The 20,107-nt window shown below is 41.0% G+C and overlaps 2 protein-coding genes across 5 annotated transcripts in view; one reads left to right on the top strand and one right to left on the bottom strand.

Moving 5' to 3' along the window:
• helz (helicase with zinc finger) overlaps window positions 1-4,182 on the top strand; it is a 38,552-nt gene extending 34,370 nt beyond the window's left edge. For 2 of the 4 annotated variants that reach the window (XM_058410750.1, XM_058410759.1), the window contains exons 26-31: window positions 9-91; window positions 231-714; window positions 1,170-1,410; window positions 1,757-2,240; window positions 2,347-2,569; window positions 3,220-4,182. In XM_058410750.1, coding sequence (XP_058266733.1) covers window positions 9-91; window positions 231-714; window positions 1,170-1,410; window positions 1,757-2,240; window positions 2,347-2,569; window positions 3,220-3,563 — 1,859 coding nt within the window. In that variant the 3' untranslated portion in view covers window positions 3,564-4,182. The remainder of the gene's footprint in view (window positions 1-8; window positions 92-230; window positions 715-1,169; window positions 1,411-1,756; window positions 2,241-2,346; window positions 2,570-3,219) is intronic. The other 2 variants (XM_058410767.1, XM_058410775.1) reach the window with 1 other exon arrangement.
• Window positions 4,183-4,335: 153 nt separating this feature from the next.
• Window positions 4,336-18,645, bottom strand: cacng1b (calcium channel, voltage-dependent, gamma subunit 1b). Its single transcript, XM_058410788.1, has 4 exons — window positions 15,839-18,645; window positions 10,451-10,525; window positions 7,208-7,345; window positions 4,336-6,938 (listed from the first exon to the last, which is right to left on the bottom strand). The coding sequence occupies exons 1-4, from the start codon at window positions 16,077-16,079 to the stop codon at window positions 6,706-6,708; spliced, it is 687 nt and encodes a 228-aa protein (XP_058266771.1). The 5' UTR covers window positions 16,080-18,645; the 3' UTR covers window positions 4,336-6,705.
• Window positions 18,646-20,107: the final 1,462 nt, after the last annotated feature.

A 20,107-nucleotide genomic window follows, 5' to 3' on the forward strand; every position in this document is an offset into this window, starting at 1 on the left:
CTTTACAGGAAAGGTTGACATTAATGGAAAAGTGGAGCATAGCAGGTTGCTGACACCTGAAAGGAAAGCGCCTGAGCTGAAGGATAAACAGGTATACATCCATCTATCATTACATAAGATTTTGCTGGGTGCAGAACAACATTCATGCATGCTGTAATCAACTGATCAGTTGCCATGGTTTCATGATTTTTTTTTTTTTTTTTTTTTTTTTTTTTTTTTTGTTGTCACAGTTTTGTTATATTCGCTACCTTCTTTCCCAGGGAGAGCCTGAGCCAGTCCAGAACAAAAGCCCTGAAACCCATGCAGGCCTGGTGTTTCCCCCCAGCCGTTTGCTGCGTAAAGACCCGCCTACCCAGCGTCCACCACTCGGCTTCCCTTTACCCCCTCCTCACCCAGCGTTTGCCCCCCATGCCCCTCCTGGCCCCCTGGCACATTATGGCCTCCCTAGACCTCCCCTTCGCGTTCAGACCCAACAGCCACCGCCATCTGCCTTCCCACCCTCATTTTTCGGGGGCCATCCTCTGGCCCAGCGCACCCTGCACTCTCCTGGGCTGGACGGCCTTGACGGAGGGGAGAGCATGATGGGCACTGTCCCTGATGATCTGAAGAATGTTGTGAGAGGAATGCCTCCCCAACACCAGCCCCATCAGCAGCCAATGCGCCTCAACAGCTTCGGGGAGGAGAGTCTCGACTCACTGCTTGGCGACTCTCTGGGTACGTATGCACTGTTTTTAGATTCGCCATTGGCACTCCACCACTTCAACCCAGAATCACTTTATCACCATGAGAATTAGGAATTTATCAGTAAATTAAACATGATAACATCAGATTTCTTGGCTACGTTGTCTTTGTGCTGTCAATATTTATATGATAATGTTGGTTTTTTTAAATTGTTTTCCCTAATCAAGATCTGATATGCCCCCAGTATGGCTGTGTGTAATGCCTGACCATTTTGCTGTAAAATCTGATTGTCCATCTGCTTGCTAGTCTAATGAGCAGCAGGTTTTCTGAACCTTGCCAGGCATCTTCTGCTAGCTTGTGTTTAACTGAGTCTCCATGAATTCTCAACAAAATTGTGCTGTTTAATGGAAATTAATAGGCCTTTATTTTAATACCTGTTGCAAACGCACACATCCACACTCAGTCTGAAACCTGCTTTTTCTTTTCAGACGGTCAGAGCTGTTCTGGCATGGAGACACTGGCTCCTCAACCACAGCAGCAGCAGTCGGTGCGTATAGGTCAGTGGAATGAGCCAGGGCCCTTCCTGCAAGGTGCTGTGCCTCCTTTCACACTGGCCCAGCAGTTGGCACACCTGGGTCAGCCAGGCATGCGGATCCCCCAGCAGCTGCTCCGTGCCAACTGGGGCCTAGGTACCACTGCTGAGGACGAGCCCCGAGCACCCATGCCCAGGTCAGTCCAAGCTCTATGCAAAACTGGTCATCACAATATGACTAAAAGAGGGTTTGTGCAGTATACCCTATTCTGTTTGAATGACCAGTTAATTAGCATGTTTTACTTTTAGATACAGATTTTATATAGTAGATGTGTATATATATATTGTATAGGTTCAAGTTATACAATAAACATGTATGACCACATGTGATTAGGGATCACCTATATATCCCACTTTGTTTTCCTATTTTTCCAAACATAGTTGCGGAGTCAGAAGGCACTGCTCTTGCTTTAATATGGTGTATTAGTAATTGGATTATGAAATTCTAATGTAGCCTGTTTCTTCCACCCCTTCCATCTGCAGGTATCCTGGTCTCCCACGTGAGTCGCTCCCTCAAGAGTCATATGAGCCACGTGAAGCTGCTGAAATGCCCCCTCCTCAGTCACGCCTGCTACAGTACCGGCAGGTACAGCAGCCCCATGTTCCTGGGGAGCTGCCCTCACCTTCCACTGCCACCTCTTCCCTTCCTTCATCCACCTCCAGCATTTCCAACAACCACAACCATACTCCGGTATCGGGGCCTTTCCCTTTCCCAGAGACAAGCCGTGATCTCCCTTTTCACCAGCAACAGGCCTTCAGCCAGGCCGCCCTCCCTCTACCCCCTGAGCACGTGCCCGTCAAGTACCTTCTGTCTGAGGCTCACTGGCACCATGCCGGGACACAGCAGTCCCCGACGCTGACATTTGGCCTGCAGCAGGGCCCCTTTACACAGCTTCAGCTTCAACAGCACAAACAGCAACAACAGCAGCTCCAGGCCCCACACAATGCCCTGCACAGTCTAGAAGAGGTGAGACTCCTAAAAGAATGTGTCCAAAATTTTTTTTGGTTGCATTTACAGGAAGTCAGGTTAAAAATAATTCATTACCAAACTTCTCTTATCCTCTCTTTCTCAGTATGAACCACGAGGGCCCGGACGGCCCCTGTACCAGAGGCGGATATCCTCCAGCTCTCCTCAGCCATACGGGGAGAGTGTGGTGCAGTGTAAGGAGTCTCAGGATCCCACAGCCTGTTTCACATACCCCCCTGCAGACATGTGGCCCAGCCCAGGCCCCGCTCCACTCCACAACATTCCATGCAATGGAGCGAGTCACCTCGTCCCTCAGAGGGATATTTTAGGTGAGTTAGTAAAACACTGAAGTCTGTTGGGAGCTAGTTATATTTCTTTAATGACCTTCAAATTAGCAGATTTACTTACAGTTCAACTCGTCTAAAGAGCGTACTTTTGATGTGTCAGCATTCCCAGTCATGTAAAAGTCTGTTTTGAACTTTTAACCGTGTCAGAGCAGTGTGTAACAGTTTGATCACAACAGCACACATCAGCAATATAGCTTTCAGAACCAGTTTTGCTTTCAAATTATTTGTATTCAGAGACAGAATGTTGTACTGTATTGTGAATACACGCATGTAATTCATAACCTACTTATTCTTTAAAATAATTTTCTAATTAAATAGAAAATTAAGCAAAGGAAAATTATTTTTGCATAAATATTACATCTGACAGTTTTCAAAAGTGTTCGAAAAACAGAACATTGCCTGGTCTTTTTTCCAATCTATAACTGTCCAGTTTTGGTGAGCTTGATCCCACTTTAGCCTCAGATTTCTGTTCTTGGCTGACAGGAGTGGAGCCACTGACATAGATTTCCGCCGCTGTAGCCCTTGCACCTCAAAATGTCACATGACTTTTGTGCAGCACTATGTGTGTAGTGTATAATATATATACTCTAAACAGCATGTTGCTTATAATTTTGCACTGTTCTCCTTTTCAGTTTCTAAGGCGGTGAATGCTGCAGAGGAACACGTCCAGGCTGAGTGTGTGCAGCAGCCTCCTCACTCCGCTGGCCTTGCAGTGCTTCAGCAGCATGGACAGTTTCCAGCCCTCCTGCCCAGCAAGCAGACCCCCCCAGACCCGGGAGGAGTGGGCTCCATGCCAGCCTCGGGCCACAACAAACCCCCTGCCATGTCCTACGCCAGCGCTCTTCGAGCTCCCCCCAAGCCCCGCTGCCCGCTGCCTGAGCAGACCAAAAAGAACAGCGACCCCATCTCTCTGTTACAAGACCTTAGCATAGGGAGTTCCAATAGTAGCAATGGCTATTACTCGTATTTTAAGTAAGTGAATATATAAATATATATGAATTATATACACCCTATTGAGTGAAAATGATTAAAAAAAATTGAATAACAATCTACAAAAAAATTCAACAATTAAAAAAAAAAAAAAAACGCTTTTGATTTTGGTCGGATAGTTAGCGTTTTGTGTTTTATTATTTTTTACTTAATTTAGTTAGTCGTTTCTTTTACAGTTTGACATCTGTGGTTTTACAAACAGAAATCAACATTATATATATATATATATATATATATATATATATATATATATATATATATATATACAATGTTGAAGAAAAACACAAAAAAAAAACCCAAAAAACAAAAAAAAAACATTTTTAAAAACACCATAAATTGGTTGACCACTTAGCTGCCTGTCTTTCTTTTCTTCTAATTATGTCTGCTCTCTTTGTATCTATTATCTGAAGTAAAGTTGTTGAAGTGATTTTATTTACCAGCTGGCTTTTTAATGATGAGTTCATTAATCATTATCAGTGTGTTTTCTTGTGCCAGCAGCTGAGTGGTGAACCGACTCGGACAAAAAATTATTATAAAAAGTTGTATAGCTGTAGACAAACTTTTCTCAGTCTGTACATAAGAATAAATAAATAAAAGAGATGAAATCTGTGCGCTTCATTTACATAACCACAGTAAGACCTTCCTTTATGTTCATCTGTAAAGGTTGTGATGGAGAAAGGATTTGTGCATCTAATATTAGCACAATTCGCAAACTATAGACTAAACATCGCTCACATGAGGCTTGGGCAGTGATTTGTTTTGCCTTGAAAGAAACGAAGCTTTTGGGTAAATTAATGACATGATTTATGAAAGAGAATTTTTTTTTTTTAAAATCACATGCTGTCATACTTATCAGTTTACTATCACTTAAGCACACTCACAATATGAAGTTATTGCAGCTGGTTATGAATAAGAGATCATAAAATCATTCTTTAAAATCCATTAATGTCCTATTTTTACTTAGATATAACAGATGTATAACACAGACCACAGCAAAATGAAGACATTTCTGTTCATTTAGACTTGGTGGGTTATGACTTAAGCCATCACAGAGAGACGTAATCAGCTTGTGGTGTTTCTCATTTGTCATTTCTCATTGCACCTGGAGTCACGGACTTGCTTCCAGTGTTGGATCTCCAGCTCTCTGTTCAGCCGTTGAATGTAGACGTTATTTGCTGCTGGAAAATTAACCGTTGTTATTCTGTTCTGGTGAATAAGCCACTTAAGACAGAGGTGTTGATGAAGCAAGTTCGTTTATGGCTTATATCTATCTTTACATGGGCGCAGTTTGACAATTTTTCTACTGTATATAGTTCTGAAGACTATATTTGACCCTTAATCTGCTTGGCGAAAAACACCGTTACTGCCAATATTTAAGAGGAAAGAGGAAGTGTTCAACATCAATCTAGTTTGAGGTAAAAGTCACTTGCCATTTAAACACAAGACTCATCGTATCTTCACTCGACTGCTCTGTGGTGATGAAACGATCACTAATTCAGTCCTGCCAACTAAATTACTCATCTTGTCCATGTGACTGTGGAGGAGCATTTTGCTCTGCTGTGTTAAATATCCAGAAACTAACAGGAAGTTGCACTTAGCAATGTTCAGGCAGATTAAATGCATTGACTACTGTGGGGTTTTTTTTTTTTAACTGGATTTTTATAATGACAAACTAATCAAGGTTCGAAATGATCTGAAATAAAAACAGTTTTTATTTTGGTAAAGTATGCACTATGGGGCCAAATGTATGTGGACACCTGACCAAATGTACCCATGTGATTGTTGAAACTCCCATTACAGATGTAATCCTCTGTTTGTTGTTATAATAACCTCCATACTTCTGGGAAGGCTTTCCACTAGCGTGGCTGTGGTGATTTGTGCTAATTCAGCCACAAGAGCATCAGTCAGGTCAAGGCACTGATGTTCGTCAAAGAGGCCTGGCATGTAGTCGCCTTCCGGCTCATCCCACTGGAGCTGTGGTCAGGAATCGGGTTCTTCCACATCAACCTTGGCAAACCATGTGTTTTTGTGGCGCTCACTTTGTACGCGGGGCATTTTCATGCAGAAACAGGTTCATGACCCTTAGTTCCAGTGAAGGGAAATCTTAATTCTACATCATAATGAAGACATTCTAAACCAAGGTTGACCAAAGTCTAGGCCCACAGACTTTACCTGCAAATTAATTTACAGAAGGAAATTAAGTCATGGCTACAAGACAAAAGGGCAAAGTTAACAATGAGAAGGAGTGATTTCAAGAGTCATGTTGTGTTCCAAACATTTTGGTCAATGAAACCAAACGGTTGGGTTTAAACAAAATGTTCAAACTTGTTTATCGGACCTAGATATCTGGGAATGCAAGCTGAAATTCTGCTGTCGTCTCATATCCATCTACTGATCTCAAACCCAAAGGTCTCCAGAGTAGAAGAGATATATTTCTGACCCATCTGTATTTTGATATGGTCTAACCTGCCCCCATTTTGGACACCCAGTTCTGTCCTTCACTTTGCAGCAGCTGTTTGGTGGAGGCCCACATACGGCTGTAACGATGAAAAAACCCAAAATGGCCAAAAAATTGGATCTGGGTAAAAGCATGTTTCCAGTTTCCAGACGGCCACACACTTGATTATTTTTGATGAGTTATTTTAAACATCTTAAGATCTCAGATGTTCTTGAGTTGATTTATTTCTGCAATAGTTGGTTATTGCTCTTCATTATGTAATAATAAAGAATGGTTTCATAAAATAGAGCAACCTTAATTATCCTAAACTATAAACCTTTGCTAAAACATCGAATTATTTAAAGGACTACCCAGAGAACTGGGCTATATGTGTAATGAAAAATGCATACTTGCATCCTTAGTTCAACTTTATAAACATAGTGAACCTTAAAGAATATTTCAAAATTACGAAACCCTTAATTCAAATGAAAAGCATCACATATGGAAATTTTGCATGAAATGCTACTTTGTTATCTAAAACAGCAGACTTAACCTTCTCTAAGCATGAATGCATTTGCTTCCAACAAACACAATGATAGTCATTAGAAAACTTTCTTACAACACCTTGCATTCCTTTATCATGCATTCTTACTGTGTGCCAAACCCTGATTTGACTGGTAAAGGCGTTCTGCTAGTCCATAGTCTCAGGCTCAGCGTCCATGCAGGTCTCCCACGGGTTCCGTGGCATGTGAGGCATGGAGATGATCAGCAGGCTGATCCCGCTGAGGAACAAGAGGATGAAGGCAGCGCAGGCGCATGCAAAGGACCACGAGTAGTAGTACTCGATCCAGATGGTTTCATCGCTGTCAATCATGCGTTTGACAGACTGTCTCATGACCTCCACTGAAATGACTATGCAGAGACCTGGAAAGAGGTCATGCAGATATTAGGGAAGAGAGTGAAAGCTTGTGGTTTCTTTTGGTTTCCAGAATATTGATCAGTAAGTGTTGTATTGCGTTAGATCATTGGTTCATTGACCTCCATGGCCTTTATGACCTCTATGCTGATTCAGAAATGAAAGATTTTCTTGAGTTGTTGGTTTTAATCACCCACTGCTCTGCCCTTCTTCATGAACTTTAACTATGCCAAATGAGTTATGCTTGTACAGTAAGAGGTGTTAGCACTGATCTCACCTGCAAAGGCGAAGAACATGCCAGCTGGTCTTAGTAGGTAATCCCTGCTCTTTCCAAATGCTCCTAGGAGACACAGACTGCCCAGTGTCATGAAGGCCAGGCTGAAGATGGCTATGGCAGCAGCTGAGATGTTGTACTCTGAAATGTTTAACAGCATAGTCAGTATTACCCTGAAGAAAAAAATTAGCCAAGAACCTAGTAACAGAAAGTGCTAAGCTCTATGTTCAAGTTTGCATTAAACCATGCCATCACAGTAATGCTAATGGTGCTTATTATATAGACCCTTGATATCCCGTGTCCTAATCATGCAGTTTTACCACCCATAGCTAATTTTTTGACCAATTTTGCACAGTCCACGCCTATTATATAGGAACTGCTTCAGTTATCACCTTAGATCACATCATCAGCCTGTTCTCCGGACTGTCTTTGCTCTTAACGTGTCATTAATTAGTAATAAGCTACAGGAGTATGGATTGTTAAACCGGCAATTGATGTTTCTTAGTTTGACAGGCGAATCTAAAGTGCTTGAAAATGAGCCACTTCTTGCATCTAATGTGTCGACAGATGAGGATTAGCAGAGTTTCGTTCTGACATCACACCCCATTCTGTGCTTGACCTTTACCTGTTGGACTACACTGTTTCCTTTCCAACTTGCCTGAAAAAACCATGTCTAAAATGAAGGCCGAAAAGGAATATTGTAGCCCAAGGGGTTGCATCAGGAAATGAAAAGAATGGAGTGATAGTGAGATGTTGATTACTTTATTCATTATTAACAACTTCTTCCTCAGGGACGTACCAACAGTGAGAGCACGGCAGGATTATACACCCTAGATGGCACCCCGGTACATCTCAGAGCATCACACACTCATTTATAATGAGTCTTATGGGGAACTGGATTTATTCAGGCAGGGTGATTAGAGGGGTCAGACCCAGGTCTAATTAAGACAGTGCTTAACAAAAAGTTTTTAAAAAAAAAGTTCGCTCAGCCATGAAAGACACCTATTAACACATCAACAAGGGTAACTATTCTGAAGTGCACCGAATTTTAATAACAAAACACCACTAATCATAGGATAGTGTACTGCTGCCAGCACATAGCAGGTAGCTCCAGCTTTTAATGCTTTTCTATTGTCTTATCTAATGAGTTTACCTTCTGTGGATTGGGGAAATTGTACATGTTTCCATTACATTTTGGTGAGTTTTTGTGGCCATTACCTAACCACAAATTAGTTAGATTATCAACTGACCAATAGCAGGACATTTGGGGGAGGCTCACAGTCAACCAGTGCGGCAACCACAAGAGACACAATCTCAATTTATCTTTTAACAATCTGGTTTAATTTCGCTGTGACAAATCACAATTCGTATAAAAAAACATGATATATTCATGTGCTGTTGGTTTGAAGTAGAAAGGGAACCTGAGCTGTGTGGGCTAACTGAGAGACGGAGAGACTGAATTGTGGAAGCGGGCGATTAATTAAATCACATTTTCCTCAACACAACTAACGCATGGTGCTCTTACAGGTCCCAACTAGTCAGCTGAATCAGAGGTGAGCGTGTAAGTAATCTGATGTGACAATTGTCTTGTTCTTTACATACAGTAAATACATAGCCTGTATGATTGGTATGGAGTTGTGCTGTGTAATGTAGGCCAGGATTTTTTTTTTTTGACTTCACACCAATGAAAAACTGCTCCTGATTTATATTACATAAACTCAGTGGTGGGCCGTCAGGGCTAGCAAGGCCTTCTCTGCTGGCCTAAATAGCAGTGATCTGAATCATTGACTTGCATTTTAATATATTTAATATATTTTTCCATGAATGTGTATTAAATTATTCCCAATAGTCTATTCTCTACATTTCATAGCTTTTCTCTTGGTTGCATTGCTTCCAGTAGTGTATATTTATGAGAGTATTTATCCAATCATATTTCAGCCAGTGGCTGACATCATGTGTTGCCAGGGTCTTAAGGCCTTCAGAATCAATAGTGCAGGCACCCGTAGCTAAAAATAAGTGGCAATGAAATTGTTCCATTAACCAATCAGATTTCGAGTTGGCGTCAATGGGGCCATCTAGCAGGCATACGATTACGTCATCAATTTCAGAGGCAGCAAACCGCACAAACTAAATACCGGAAGATCAGGGGTTCAAGCCCCAGCACCGCCAAGTTGCCACTGTTGGGCCCTTGAGCAAGGCCCTTAACCCTCTCTGCTCCAGGGGTGCCGTATCATGGCTGACCCTGTGCTCTGACCCCATCCTCCAAGGATGGGATATGCGATGAAAGAACACACAAGATATGCGAAGAAAGAATTTCACTGTGCTGTGTGTATATGTGACAAATAAAGGCTGTTTCGTTTCGTTTCGGTCTTCGGTGAAGGCCTAGGTGTGAAATGCATGGCCCACCACTGCATGAACTAGAAAATATACTAAGTGGCAGACTTCAGGTTATTGAAATAGGCTAGATAGGAGCCCTGTACAGTCACTACAGAGAAAAAAGTCAACAGTGATTTGAAGAAACATGCACCCACAGGAACAAGACCTAAAACCTGCCACCATGACGCACCGTCTCTACATGGTTGTTCCTCCGGCCATATTCTTAACTGAATGCAAGCTCTTATTTTTCCTCCTATTTTAACATGATCCACATTAATGCGTTTTACATTGGTAGTAAAGGTGGATTTTAAAGTTAGAGCTGATTTCTGACAACACTAGGCTCTTGTTTAGGTGTGGTTCCTCTCCAGGTTTTATCCTCATATTATTTCAGGGTTTTTTTGTTTTTTTTTCCATTATTACTTCTGGTTTGCTTTTTTAGGGATCTAGATCTACTGTATATATCAGGATTTCTGATTTTTGATGATGTGTTATATGCCCGTAGAACATTAAGGCATAGGTGCATTCCTGAAAACCATGACTACAGTTTGAGATGTTGCTCCCTGCTTTTTGAGCACCCACACATTCTCAGACACAAAAAATCTTGTATAAAGCAGCCTGTGGTGGAGCCGTTTGATGTATTTTTGTATGTGATTCAACCTTCCTCCATGCTCCTCCACTTTTTTTTTTTTTTTAAATCTCTTGGTATACACTTCCATTTCATGCCATTCAACCTTTTCATATGAAATCCTAACCTTAAGCATTAGAGAAGAAAATGGTTGGATTAGTACAACCACATGTGTTTTTTTTCCCCTCCACTTGGATATGCAGCAGTGTCCCTGTATTGTGGCAACCCTGACAAAGACCACTTACCTTTCTGAGTCTTGACTTCGAAAACTTCAGCCTCCTCCCCTGACGTAAAGTGTTTGAAGTAGGAGCAGTTCTTGACTGCAAAGAGAGATGAAAACAGTGATTGTAGCTGAGGGCTGGAGGTGCTGCTGGAGTCTGTCGTTATGATGCACTTGCACTGCCAATGAGCCTAGCTGCCATTTCCTCCTGAGACCAGTGCTGGACGTTCAGTCACAAACGAGGTATTCTGCGAGTGTGAATATAGTGGACAGAGGGTATATCAGTGCGCTTGTTTTTCAGCAGGCGTTCTCATTTTCTAGGCACCGTCCCAAGATAAAGGTTTATCTATGCATGCACGTGTTAGACGGAGACGCAAACTGGTTTACCTCGGAAAAGCAAGAAACTTGCTTTTCATCACCTTTGATATAACGTTTCAGGAAAATCTAAATGGCACTGAGTGGTTCTCCTCCTACACCACCCACTACTCTGAAACATCTGCTACTTGTTTCAGAGCAAGAAGATCAGACTCTGACCTCATATCACCTTCACACTGCAGTCGGCCCAGTTTTCTATTAAAAACAGGCCAAAGCCCTGCAACACATACCACACACATTGCGAACAAAAACAATTCCACCCCCCTTCACTGCTCTAGAGATGATGCCTCCATTTTGTGACTCCCATGGGGGAAGAACAGGAGTGTTGTTATGGAGGTGTGGAGGGAGTCTGACACCTTTCTGTTAGATTAAACTCATAAAGCAACATCTCACTCTGCTCTGTCCAGAGAATGAGCATGATAGAGACGGGCAATCAGGCAAAGGAACAGAGGAGCTGTTTGTTACTCTGGACCCAGAATCTCCGTCAGGGGTGAAGAGAGAGGGATAAAAAAACATGCTGTGAGGAGGTTACCTAGCAACAGGCTGTTCCTATCTATGGCATTAGTTAAGGCTCAATGAGGAGAGCAAAGGAAGGGGCTGCCATGCTGCTTTTAGGGTGTCATTTATTAACCCTCTTTGACCCGCTCCTACTGCAGCTCTTTTCTCCTGGGGATTTACAGGGTTTTCATCCATCAGTGGATCTTTAAGCTTTGGGATGGAAGAGTGGGGGTTTAGCTAAAACATTTGCTTTAGCTTGGGTCTTATATAACCACATCCATTAGCAGAATTTCACAAATTTGGATCCTTTTTTCATAGACAAAATGTGTTCCTGAAGGTTTCTTTGAATTGTGAATGGTTCTAGCTGTCGTATGTGCAAACCCAAGCAAAGTACACAATATGGTTAAAAGTTTGTTGACACCTGACAAGTCACACCCATGTGTGGTTTCAATTTCCCTTCACTGGAACTCAGGGGTCGAGCTCAAACATGCTCCAGCACGGCACTGTCCCTGTGCACAAATCAAGGTCCACGAAAACATGAGTTGCCATGAGCTGAACTGAAGTAGCCTGCACCAAAACCTGACCTCAACCCACTGAACACCTTTAAGATGAATTCAAATTCATCGACTGTACTTCAGACCTCCTCAATCAACATCAGTGCCTGACCTCACTAATACTCAAATCCTCATAGCCACTTTTAGAATCTAGTGGAAAGCCTTCTGAGAAGAAAGAATATTATTATAAAAGCAAACAGGGATTAAATCTGTAATGGGAGGTTTAGGGTTTGTGGCACTAGTCAGGAAGTCACTGTGAAGTGCCACCTCAAAACAAAACATATCCCTTTCAAATTCTCTTATTTACAGCCATAAACTAATCATTAATAGTTAAACATTAAAAGATAACTTGCATTTCTGGCATGTTAGTTGCTTATCCAGACCTTGACAAATTTTAATTGGATGCCTCTTGTCCAGAGGAACAAACCACAGGACCATTTGGATTGTATATGCAAACCTATATAAATTATTTAAGTGTGGGTGTATAAATGACAGAAGCAACTGTCCCTTTGGAAGTCTGCAGTATCACTTTTTTGTCCTCATGCAACTGTCCTTGCTTAATATCTTTCCATTATCTTTCAGACCAGAAGACACAATTCCTCAGTCTGAGTCTCAACTGGCATTTTACAATGGTTCTGATGCCTCATGCCTCATTCCCTATCTAGTCAAATTTGTTTATTAGCAGGATCAGACAGGGCTATCTGTGAAGCCTGGAGCAAGCATGCCTAGTCGTGAGATCAACCCAGCTCAGATGAGCAAAACAAGCATCCAAATAAAGTGTTTCAGACCATATCATTGACCTTGCGCGTTTGTTAATAGAAGCACTTATCCCGGGGAGGAAGTCAATTACTAGGTTGCAGTGGCTGTCACATTAGGTTTTTACTTCTTGATTAAAACTCCCTCCCCCTCGAGACAACTGTAAACACACACATCACAAGGCACGGCAGTCGCATTGAGTGTAAGCTTTCTGTGCTTTGCTCTTTGGCTGTGTATGAGACAGCTCTGGTAATAATAGGTTCAAAAATAAAGCACTGCCCTATTTTGTTCTCGCATAAAATGACCATCAGGTTCTGGGTCATTGTTAACAGTGGACCAAAAAAAAGAAGAAGACAGCACTCATATCTGGGTCGTATCGGCACAGCACCTTCCACAGAAGTCTGTGCAGCACTTTTTTGGCAAAACCTCCAGAGAAATTTGTGTTACAGTTGTGATAGCTCTTCTTGGCTTGTGCTCTACATGTACTATGCAATCCATCATTCCCCTAATAGTCTTTTAGTCTAGTCTAGTCGTCTTCATGCGTCTCTTGCTGGGTTTTTATAGAGAGTATCAAGAGTGTCTCCTGCTTTCTTTGATCAGAGCTTGCTCCCTCACTGCCTCTCATTCCCTCTCACTCACTGTCTCCCTCTCAGATACAGTTAAATACACACACAAACAAACATCTAACTACTGGAGTTAGCTCTGGGAGTGCAGCCATGGATCTGCGTGAGTAAGTGTGAAGTATGGGGGAAGTGAAGGACTAAGTGCTAACGTGTTTACTCATGGCTTCATTCGAACGACAGAAGAAGCTATCGAAATCAAGCCCTTCTTGATGCCGTGTAGATGCTAAGCTGGTGTGAAATTGATCACACCTGGCTTGCTGGATGTGTTCTCCACCGTTGGCAGCTGTGAGACTCCACTATTGCTATTGACCCATAACTGCAGGAGAATTTAGATTTATTCAGCAGTGCTGTTTGGATTCTGTGCCAACCACATGAATGAGTTAATCATCCCTTAAAATAAGGAAACTTGGCTGGACCAAATGCATATATTGCTCAGTTTTCTCTATCATATACAGTCATACGAGAAATAACTTGTGGACAATACATTTACATTTACATTTGCAGCATTGGGCAGACTTTCTTATCCAGAGCGACTTACAGAAGTGCTTTTGAAGTCTCCATAAATGAATACATCGATACTGGTTCACTAGGTCGTAGACTAAGAATATCATCAGTCTAACACTCTGTTGGGAGGTAATATAGAAAATAAGAAAGAGCACACAGACTATTTATTTATTTATTTATTTATTTTCAAACTTGTGCTAGTTTAAATCAGGAAGAGGTAGATCTTTAGGCATTGTTTGAAAGCAGACAGCCATTCAGCTGTTCGGATATTTGGGGGAAGTTCATTTCACTACCCAGATGTCAGAACAGAGAAGAGTCTTGATGCATACCTTCCTTGTACCTTCCAGTCAAGCAGTTCTGGGGATCACCCATACAGTTTATCATACAGTATCGTCTGCATGTCCGAACAACAACGGAGGATTGCAACAGCAGCAGATATGTGCAACAGACTTATGATTGATTCAACCAAATGTGGAAGCTACTGAAACCTAGTATTCGCAACAATTACTTAAGAAATCAATTTGTGCATGCAGGAGTTCGAGGGACATCTGTGTACGTATTAAAAATGGATATGATGGTTGATTACAAATGAGAATTGACAAAATAGTTCACAAATCACAGAACTGTGCAAAGAAGCTTGAATGTGAATATAGATAGAAATATTCCTCTTGTTAGACACTAAAGGCTAAAGAGCTCAGTGGTCTAGAAATGGTTCTTTGGCAGGCCTGGCCTTTGAACTCAATTTCTAGTTAAAACCAGTTATCTATGTGACAATCCCTTTTCAATAGAACCAAACATATGTAATCTATAGGCAAAGTATACAAAATATTTATTTTTATCCGATGGCAAGGATACAAGGCCAGTGGCAATAAACCTCTGGGACTTGTTCATGGTTGAACAGAGTGTGACAGCAGCTGTGACCCTCCCTGCTCTGCTATGAGACAGCTGCCATCATTATGGTTTAATGTCTGGGCTGTGCCATGGGGAGCTCCTCCTAGCACACCCACTTGAGCACTGGGGCTCGCTCCATTACACCCTGCAGCCAGTGGGACATATATGAAGTGTGTAATCTCCATTTATCATCTTCTGACGAGGAAGAGAGGATATGCATTACTGCTCAAATAGTCAACTGCCTCACACTCTGGACTGGGGGATATAATTATCAGTCTTCTCTGTCATCTATTCTGCCATTTCTCCAACACTGAGGTTACTACTTCTATTTTGCTTTAATAAGAATTCATGTGAATTCATCAATTGCATTGTAAAGATACAGTGATGTCAAGCAGCTGGGGTTCTTTTTCAAATGTTATTTAATGTGTTATATATACACTCTCAGAAAATAACGCTAAACCCTACAACCTTAACCAAGTCTTTGTGTTGTCCCTCTAGGAATACCCTTCAAGATTCTTTGTAAAATTCTACAAGCCAAGTGGTTTCATATCTGCTGACCATCCAAAGAACCCTTGAGGAACTCTATTTGATCTAAATATGTACTATAAAAGGAAAAGTTCTACGTAAAACACTGGAAACAAGAACCCCTTATTCCTCATCTCTGAGAGTCTCTATCATACCTTGTTGTTGCAACCAGATATATACAATTAGCCTCTTTGATTCCTTCTGCTATTAATCCATAATTGTGAACTGAGCCATAACCATAATTCTACAGAAGATTTCACTCCCAAAAGGAGATCTGAGCTCCATTTATTTACTCTAGAAAATCTTTCTATATAGTAATTTAACCTATTTAATGTATTTTAGATGGACTGACATGCCTTCATATACTGCAGATCAATGCAATTTTCAGTTACTCAAGAATTAGAAAGTGACCTCAGTGATAAGCATGTGTGAGAGGTGAATAGAACTATATCAGTATGTATTACTTGCCTCAGTATGTGCTTCACTTGAATAAGAGTGTGAGTATTGCATTCCTCCTGGCTTTCTCTTCTCCCTGATTACCCTTTCAGTTCAGATCGAAAAGGCTGTCTAGCAGTTCCTCCACTAACACATTCAGTGACTTGCCCTAATCAAATGCAGCACAAGTAGAGTTAGTCAGTGCCTAAAAAGAGGTCCGGAGTTCTGTGAATGCTACATGCTCTCCCTTACCTCCAGGCAGGCTGATGGGGCCACAACCTTTGCCCTGAGGGTCTTCCTCCACAATGAAGATGCTCTTCTTGCAGAGCCTCCAAAGCCCAAAGTGGGCTGCCTCGCAGGTGGTGTTAAGTTTTTCTACTCTGGGGCTCAGCACGGCCCAATGATCTGTTACCACGGCTGCAAGCATGGAAGAGATGCCCACAACAATAACCAAGAAGGTGATCTTCACCTTGGTCTTCTTGTCCTTCAGCATGTTTGGGCAGCAGGTACTCACAGCAAGGAGCAGGTAGGCGGTGTACTTTTCCCCTTCACTTTTAAGCTGTGGGTTTAGGGGCTAAATCCAAAACTCAACACGGCAACCCACAGATTCCTCACTGCAGCTCGTTATCCACAGATCTCTGCTTCTGGATGAAAAAAAGGGGCCAGATAACAGTGCCCTAGTTTCATCTCGCTCCCTCCCTGTAAGGCGTTTAGTGCGATGGGCTGTGGCTAAGATGTGCTGTCTTTGTGAGATGTCCTGAAGAGGTTGATTCAGTAATATACCTCAACCTGCTGTTTGATACAGACAGCTTATCATTGGACACCTTATTTTTTGAGTTCAGTAGTTGCTGTAGGTAGTTTCTGTCACCTCATAAAGTGTGCAGAGCTCGAAATCATAGAATGTATTATTTCTTTCCAGAATAGACATGTGCAGGAAGCTGTTTTTCTGCACTTTTGTTGTTCTGTTACATTTGTCTGGTTGTTTCATAGGCAATTATGCTTTAATCACTTCCTGTATGGCTGGCTCTCTCATTTTATCTCCGGGACTCATGGGAAATCTGCCTTTATTAGTAGAGTAGGCGTTTATACAAGCTGATCCACTTTCCATCAGTCAGTGAGGGGGAGAGGCAGTGACTCCATCTGGGTGCCCGAATAGTCCTCAAGTACCAGGAGGAAACCAGCCTACCTTCATCTCTCTTGGCTCTCCATTATCTACATATTAGTCAGGCATGAGGCTTCCATAAGCACTGTAACCTTAACCGAGTACTCCACTCAATATGCTAATGTCGCTAATCAAGAATGAAATCAAGGAGAAGGCCTGTAAGTGGTATGTAATTATTATGGCACAGAGAGGTAATTTGAGTAATTCATGTGTTTAAGACAGTGTTCAAATCATATTTACATTTTTTTGTAAATGTCTTGGCCTCATCAAGATCTTCATGTTCAAGTTAGACACTGTGGGAATGGAGATGTCTGCTTTTATGGGAGAATTTATACTTGACTCAAGTGATTGCACTATAAAACTGACAATTTATGACAAAATCATCTTTATTAAGTGGGAAAAATGCCAATCCCACACTCTCAGAAATAAAGGCACCAAACTGCACTTTTTCTGGGCTCATCATTTTTACCATTATGTATTTTCCATGGCAGACGATACAATAATTTAACATACATATTTGTACCTTAAGGACCACTGACATACCTTTTTAAAGCCTTACTCTAAATGCTAATAAACGCTACAACACATGCACCTCAACAGGTTCAAGATATTCTCTAAAAGTACAAAAGATGCCCTTTTGATGGTACCTCCCTAGTGAGAATAAAAAGTACAGTTTGGTACCTTTATTTCTGAAAGTGTATGTGAATCCACCTTTATAACTCCTTATGCCATGGGTACCATTTATGTTGTTGCTTTTTATAAAGTGCTATGGCCCACTTTAAAGGACTCTGTCCCATTTTTGTCACTGACAAGCATTTCACAGCCTTCAGTTTCTACAGAAAAATTAGAGAGACCTCATCAGAACAGTCCAAACGCTATATATAGAACAATTTGCACTTTACTACCCTTGGGTGCAATCTATTAGTATTAAGTAGTAGTAGTAGTAGTAGTAGTAGTAAGGAAATATAGGTGCATACACACTCACGCTAGCATTTAGCTCTCTGTCTAGGTTATATAAATTGTTTTCCTGTGTTAAAAAGCTTCAGACTAAAGCTGTGTATGACAAGCAGAGAAGTGACAATTGTAGTTGTAAGACTAAACAACAAACCTTTGTTATCTATTCACAGACCTGTAATCCAGTGGCTTGTCTCCTCATTCATCCACAAAGTGACCCATGTTTATACTTTAAGCAATAACCATAAACTATGCAGTAAAGAAAGACATAGGCAGTATTGTCTCTGGCGCGGCTTGTTTCATGAAATAGAGGTTGACATCTGCTTGGATGGACATAAATCTAATCATAGATTAGCGCTCCTTCTCTGAGACACTTTGTGTACACTGGCCCCATAGGTCACCAACAATAGCTTGACTGACATCTCACTCAGTCTCCTACAATCATCGTCAACATTATGGCACCTCAGCTTCTCTTTGACAAGCCAAGAGTCCGCTTATCCACAATCAGCAATCCGGCCTTAGGAGTCCATCAGTGTTTTCCATTGTGTGTGTGAGTGTAATGTTTGTTGAATGGAATGACAACAGTAATTGGAATACTGTTATATGCAGCAGGGGGAAAAGTGGCATTTGATATGCCTGAGTTGTGCATACTCTACGTGCTTCCTGGTAATGTGCGATATTATTCATACAAAGTTAGATTGCATAAGCCACTGGGTAAACACTGTAAAGGTCATGTAGGATAAAAACAGGGCTATTGTGAAGAATTTTTTTCAGCAGCTTTAATGTTTGCTGTGTGGTGGATTAGCAGTGGCAAAATAATGCTTAACATGGCAGTGTAGTAAAGTATGCCTGAGTAATATAGAATTCTAAATGTAAGCATGTATGAATTAGTAATGTGAAAGCAGTAATGAAAGTGTTAATTAACTAAGCATTAAAAATCTAAAATGAGTAATATAAGCAACAGTTATGTAAGTTATTTAAACATTATAGTGTAAAAAGTAATGTAGTATTAATAATGTAGCATTAGTATTAGTAGTGTATAAGTAGTAATTTAAACACTAGTAATATAATGTAGAAGTAGACATACAGGTAGTAATGTTAGGCAGAGTAACATAAAAGAAATAATGTACTATAATCGTTAATCACGTAAAAGTAGTTGTAGTGTAAATGTAGTAGTATAAGTGTTAATAATGTAAAAGTAGCAATGCATGCTGTACTAATGTTCGTTAATGAAGGCTGTTGGAAAAGATGTTCCAGTTGACTACAGTGCCACTCACTATACACGACATTCATGGCTTAAAGTATTTACCCCCTCATTACACTGCGATTTTCCTTTTTACAAACGTTTACCACACACTGTGACCTGTACACCTAGAAAATGTTCGCAATTGTCATGTAGTTGCTTACACCGACCATTTTAATAGTACACTTTCAACGTTCATGCATTTATCCAATCAGCCAATCATGTGGCAGTAGCAAAATGCATAAAGTCAAAGGTAACATCCAAACTGGGAAAGATGATGGCTTGGCTGGTGGAGTCTGACAGGGTGGTTTGAGTATTTCAGAAACTGTCGATCTTCTGAGATTTAAGTACAACAGTGTTTAGTGTATGGTGCTGTGACAATGGTGGAGACAGAATCTGTTAGTCTGTGTAAATAAAGGCTAGTGATGTAATGGTGTGGGGAATGTTATCTTGCATTAGCATAGATTAGGCTCCTTAAACCTGATTATTGTTGCTGACTATGGACATGCCTTTCTGGCTACAATTTGCCCATTTCTTTATGGATATCTCCAGCAAAATAACATGCCCGTGTCACAAAACACATTCAAATGCGATTCAAAAGTCATCACAAATTTTTGAAGGAGAGTCAAATCTGTAGCGATTATGTGACGCAATCATGTCAACGTTGACACGAATCTCAAGAAAATTGGCCAAAGCCTTGTTGAAAACTTGCCACAGAGAATTAAAGCTGTGCAGGATTAGCATGGTATATAATGACTGATGAGTGTAGAAACATTCTGTTCAGAAATTAGTGTTAATCGGTTCTATCAGTTATGTCTTGGGTCTAATTTTTGTTTTTCAGATTTTGAATAATGGATCAAGGCAAATTGATAAGAAGGGTGAACGTTATAGCAGAGGCATCCAAGTAAATCTTATTCTTTCAAACCAAATGTGTCATTTATGTTGGTTCTTAAGGTTTAATAATATTACAATTTTTAATCAAGTAGCTTAGTCTAAATTTTAGCTTTAGCTAATTTAGTTGATGGGAATTCTTTTGTTTTAGATGCTTACATATGGAAGCTTGCTTAAAGCTGAATACGAAAGGTTGCGTCCTCCATGGTTTCTTGGTAAAACAAGGAAAATAAATAGCTGTGACTCTCTTGGCCTACGGAGCTGTACTGAA

The sequence above is a fragment of the Hemibagrus wyckioides genome, linkage group LG02, assembly GCF_019097595.1.
Source record: "Hemibagrus wyckioides isolate EC202008001 linkage group LG02, SWU_Hwy_1.0, whole genome shotgun sequence".
Lineage (NCBI taxonomy): Eukaryota > Metazoa > Chordata > Actinopteri > Siluriformes > Bagridae > Hemibagrus > Hemibagrus wyckioides.

Coding starts and splice junctions, on each gene's coding strand:
- cacng1b (XM_058410788.1), bottom strand. CDS start 16,079: ATGCTGAAGGACAAGAAGACCAAGGTGAAGATCACCTTCTTGGTTATT. Junction 10,526..15,838: donor CCCCATCAGCCTGCCTGGAG/GTAAGGGAGAGC, acceptor CTCTCTTTGCAG/TCAAGAACTGCTCCTACTTC. Junction 6,939..7,207: donor CATGTTCTTCGCCTTTGCAG/GTGAGATCAGTG, acceptor ACCTCTTTCCAG/GTCTCTGCATAGTCATTTCA.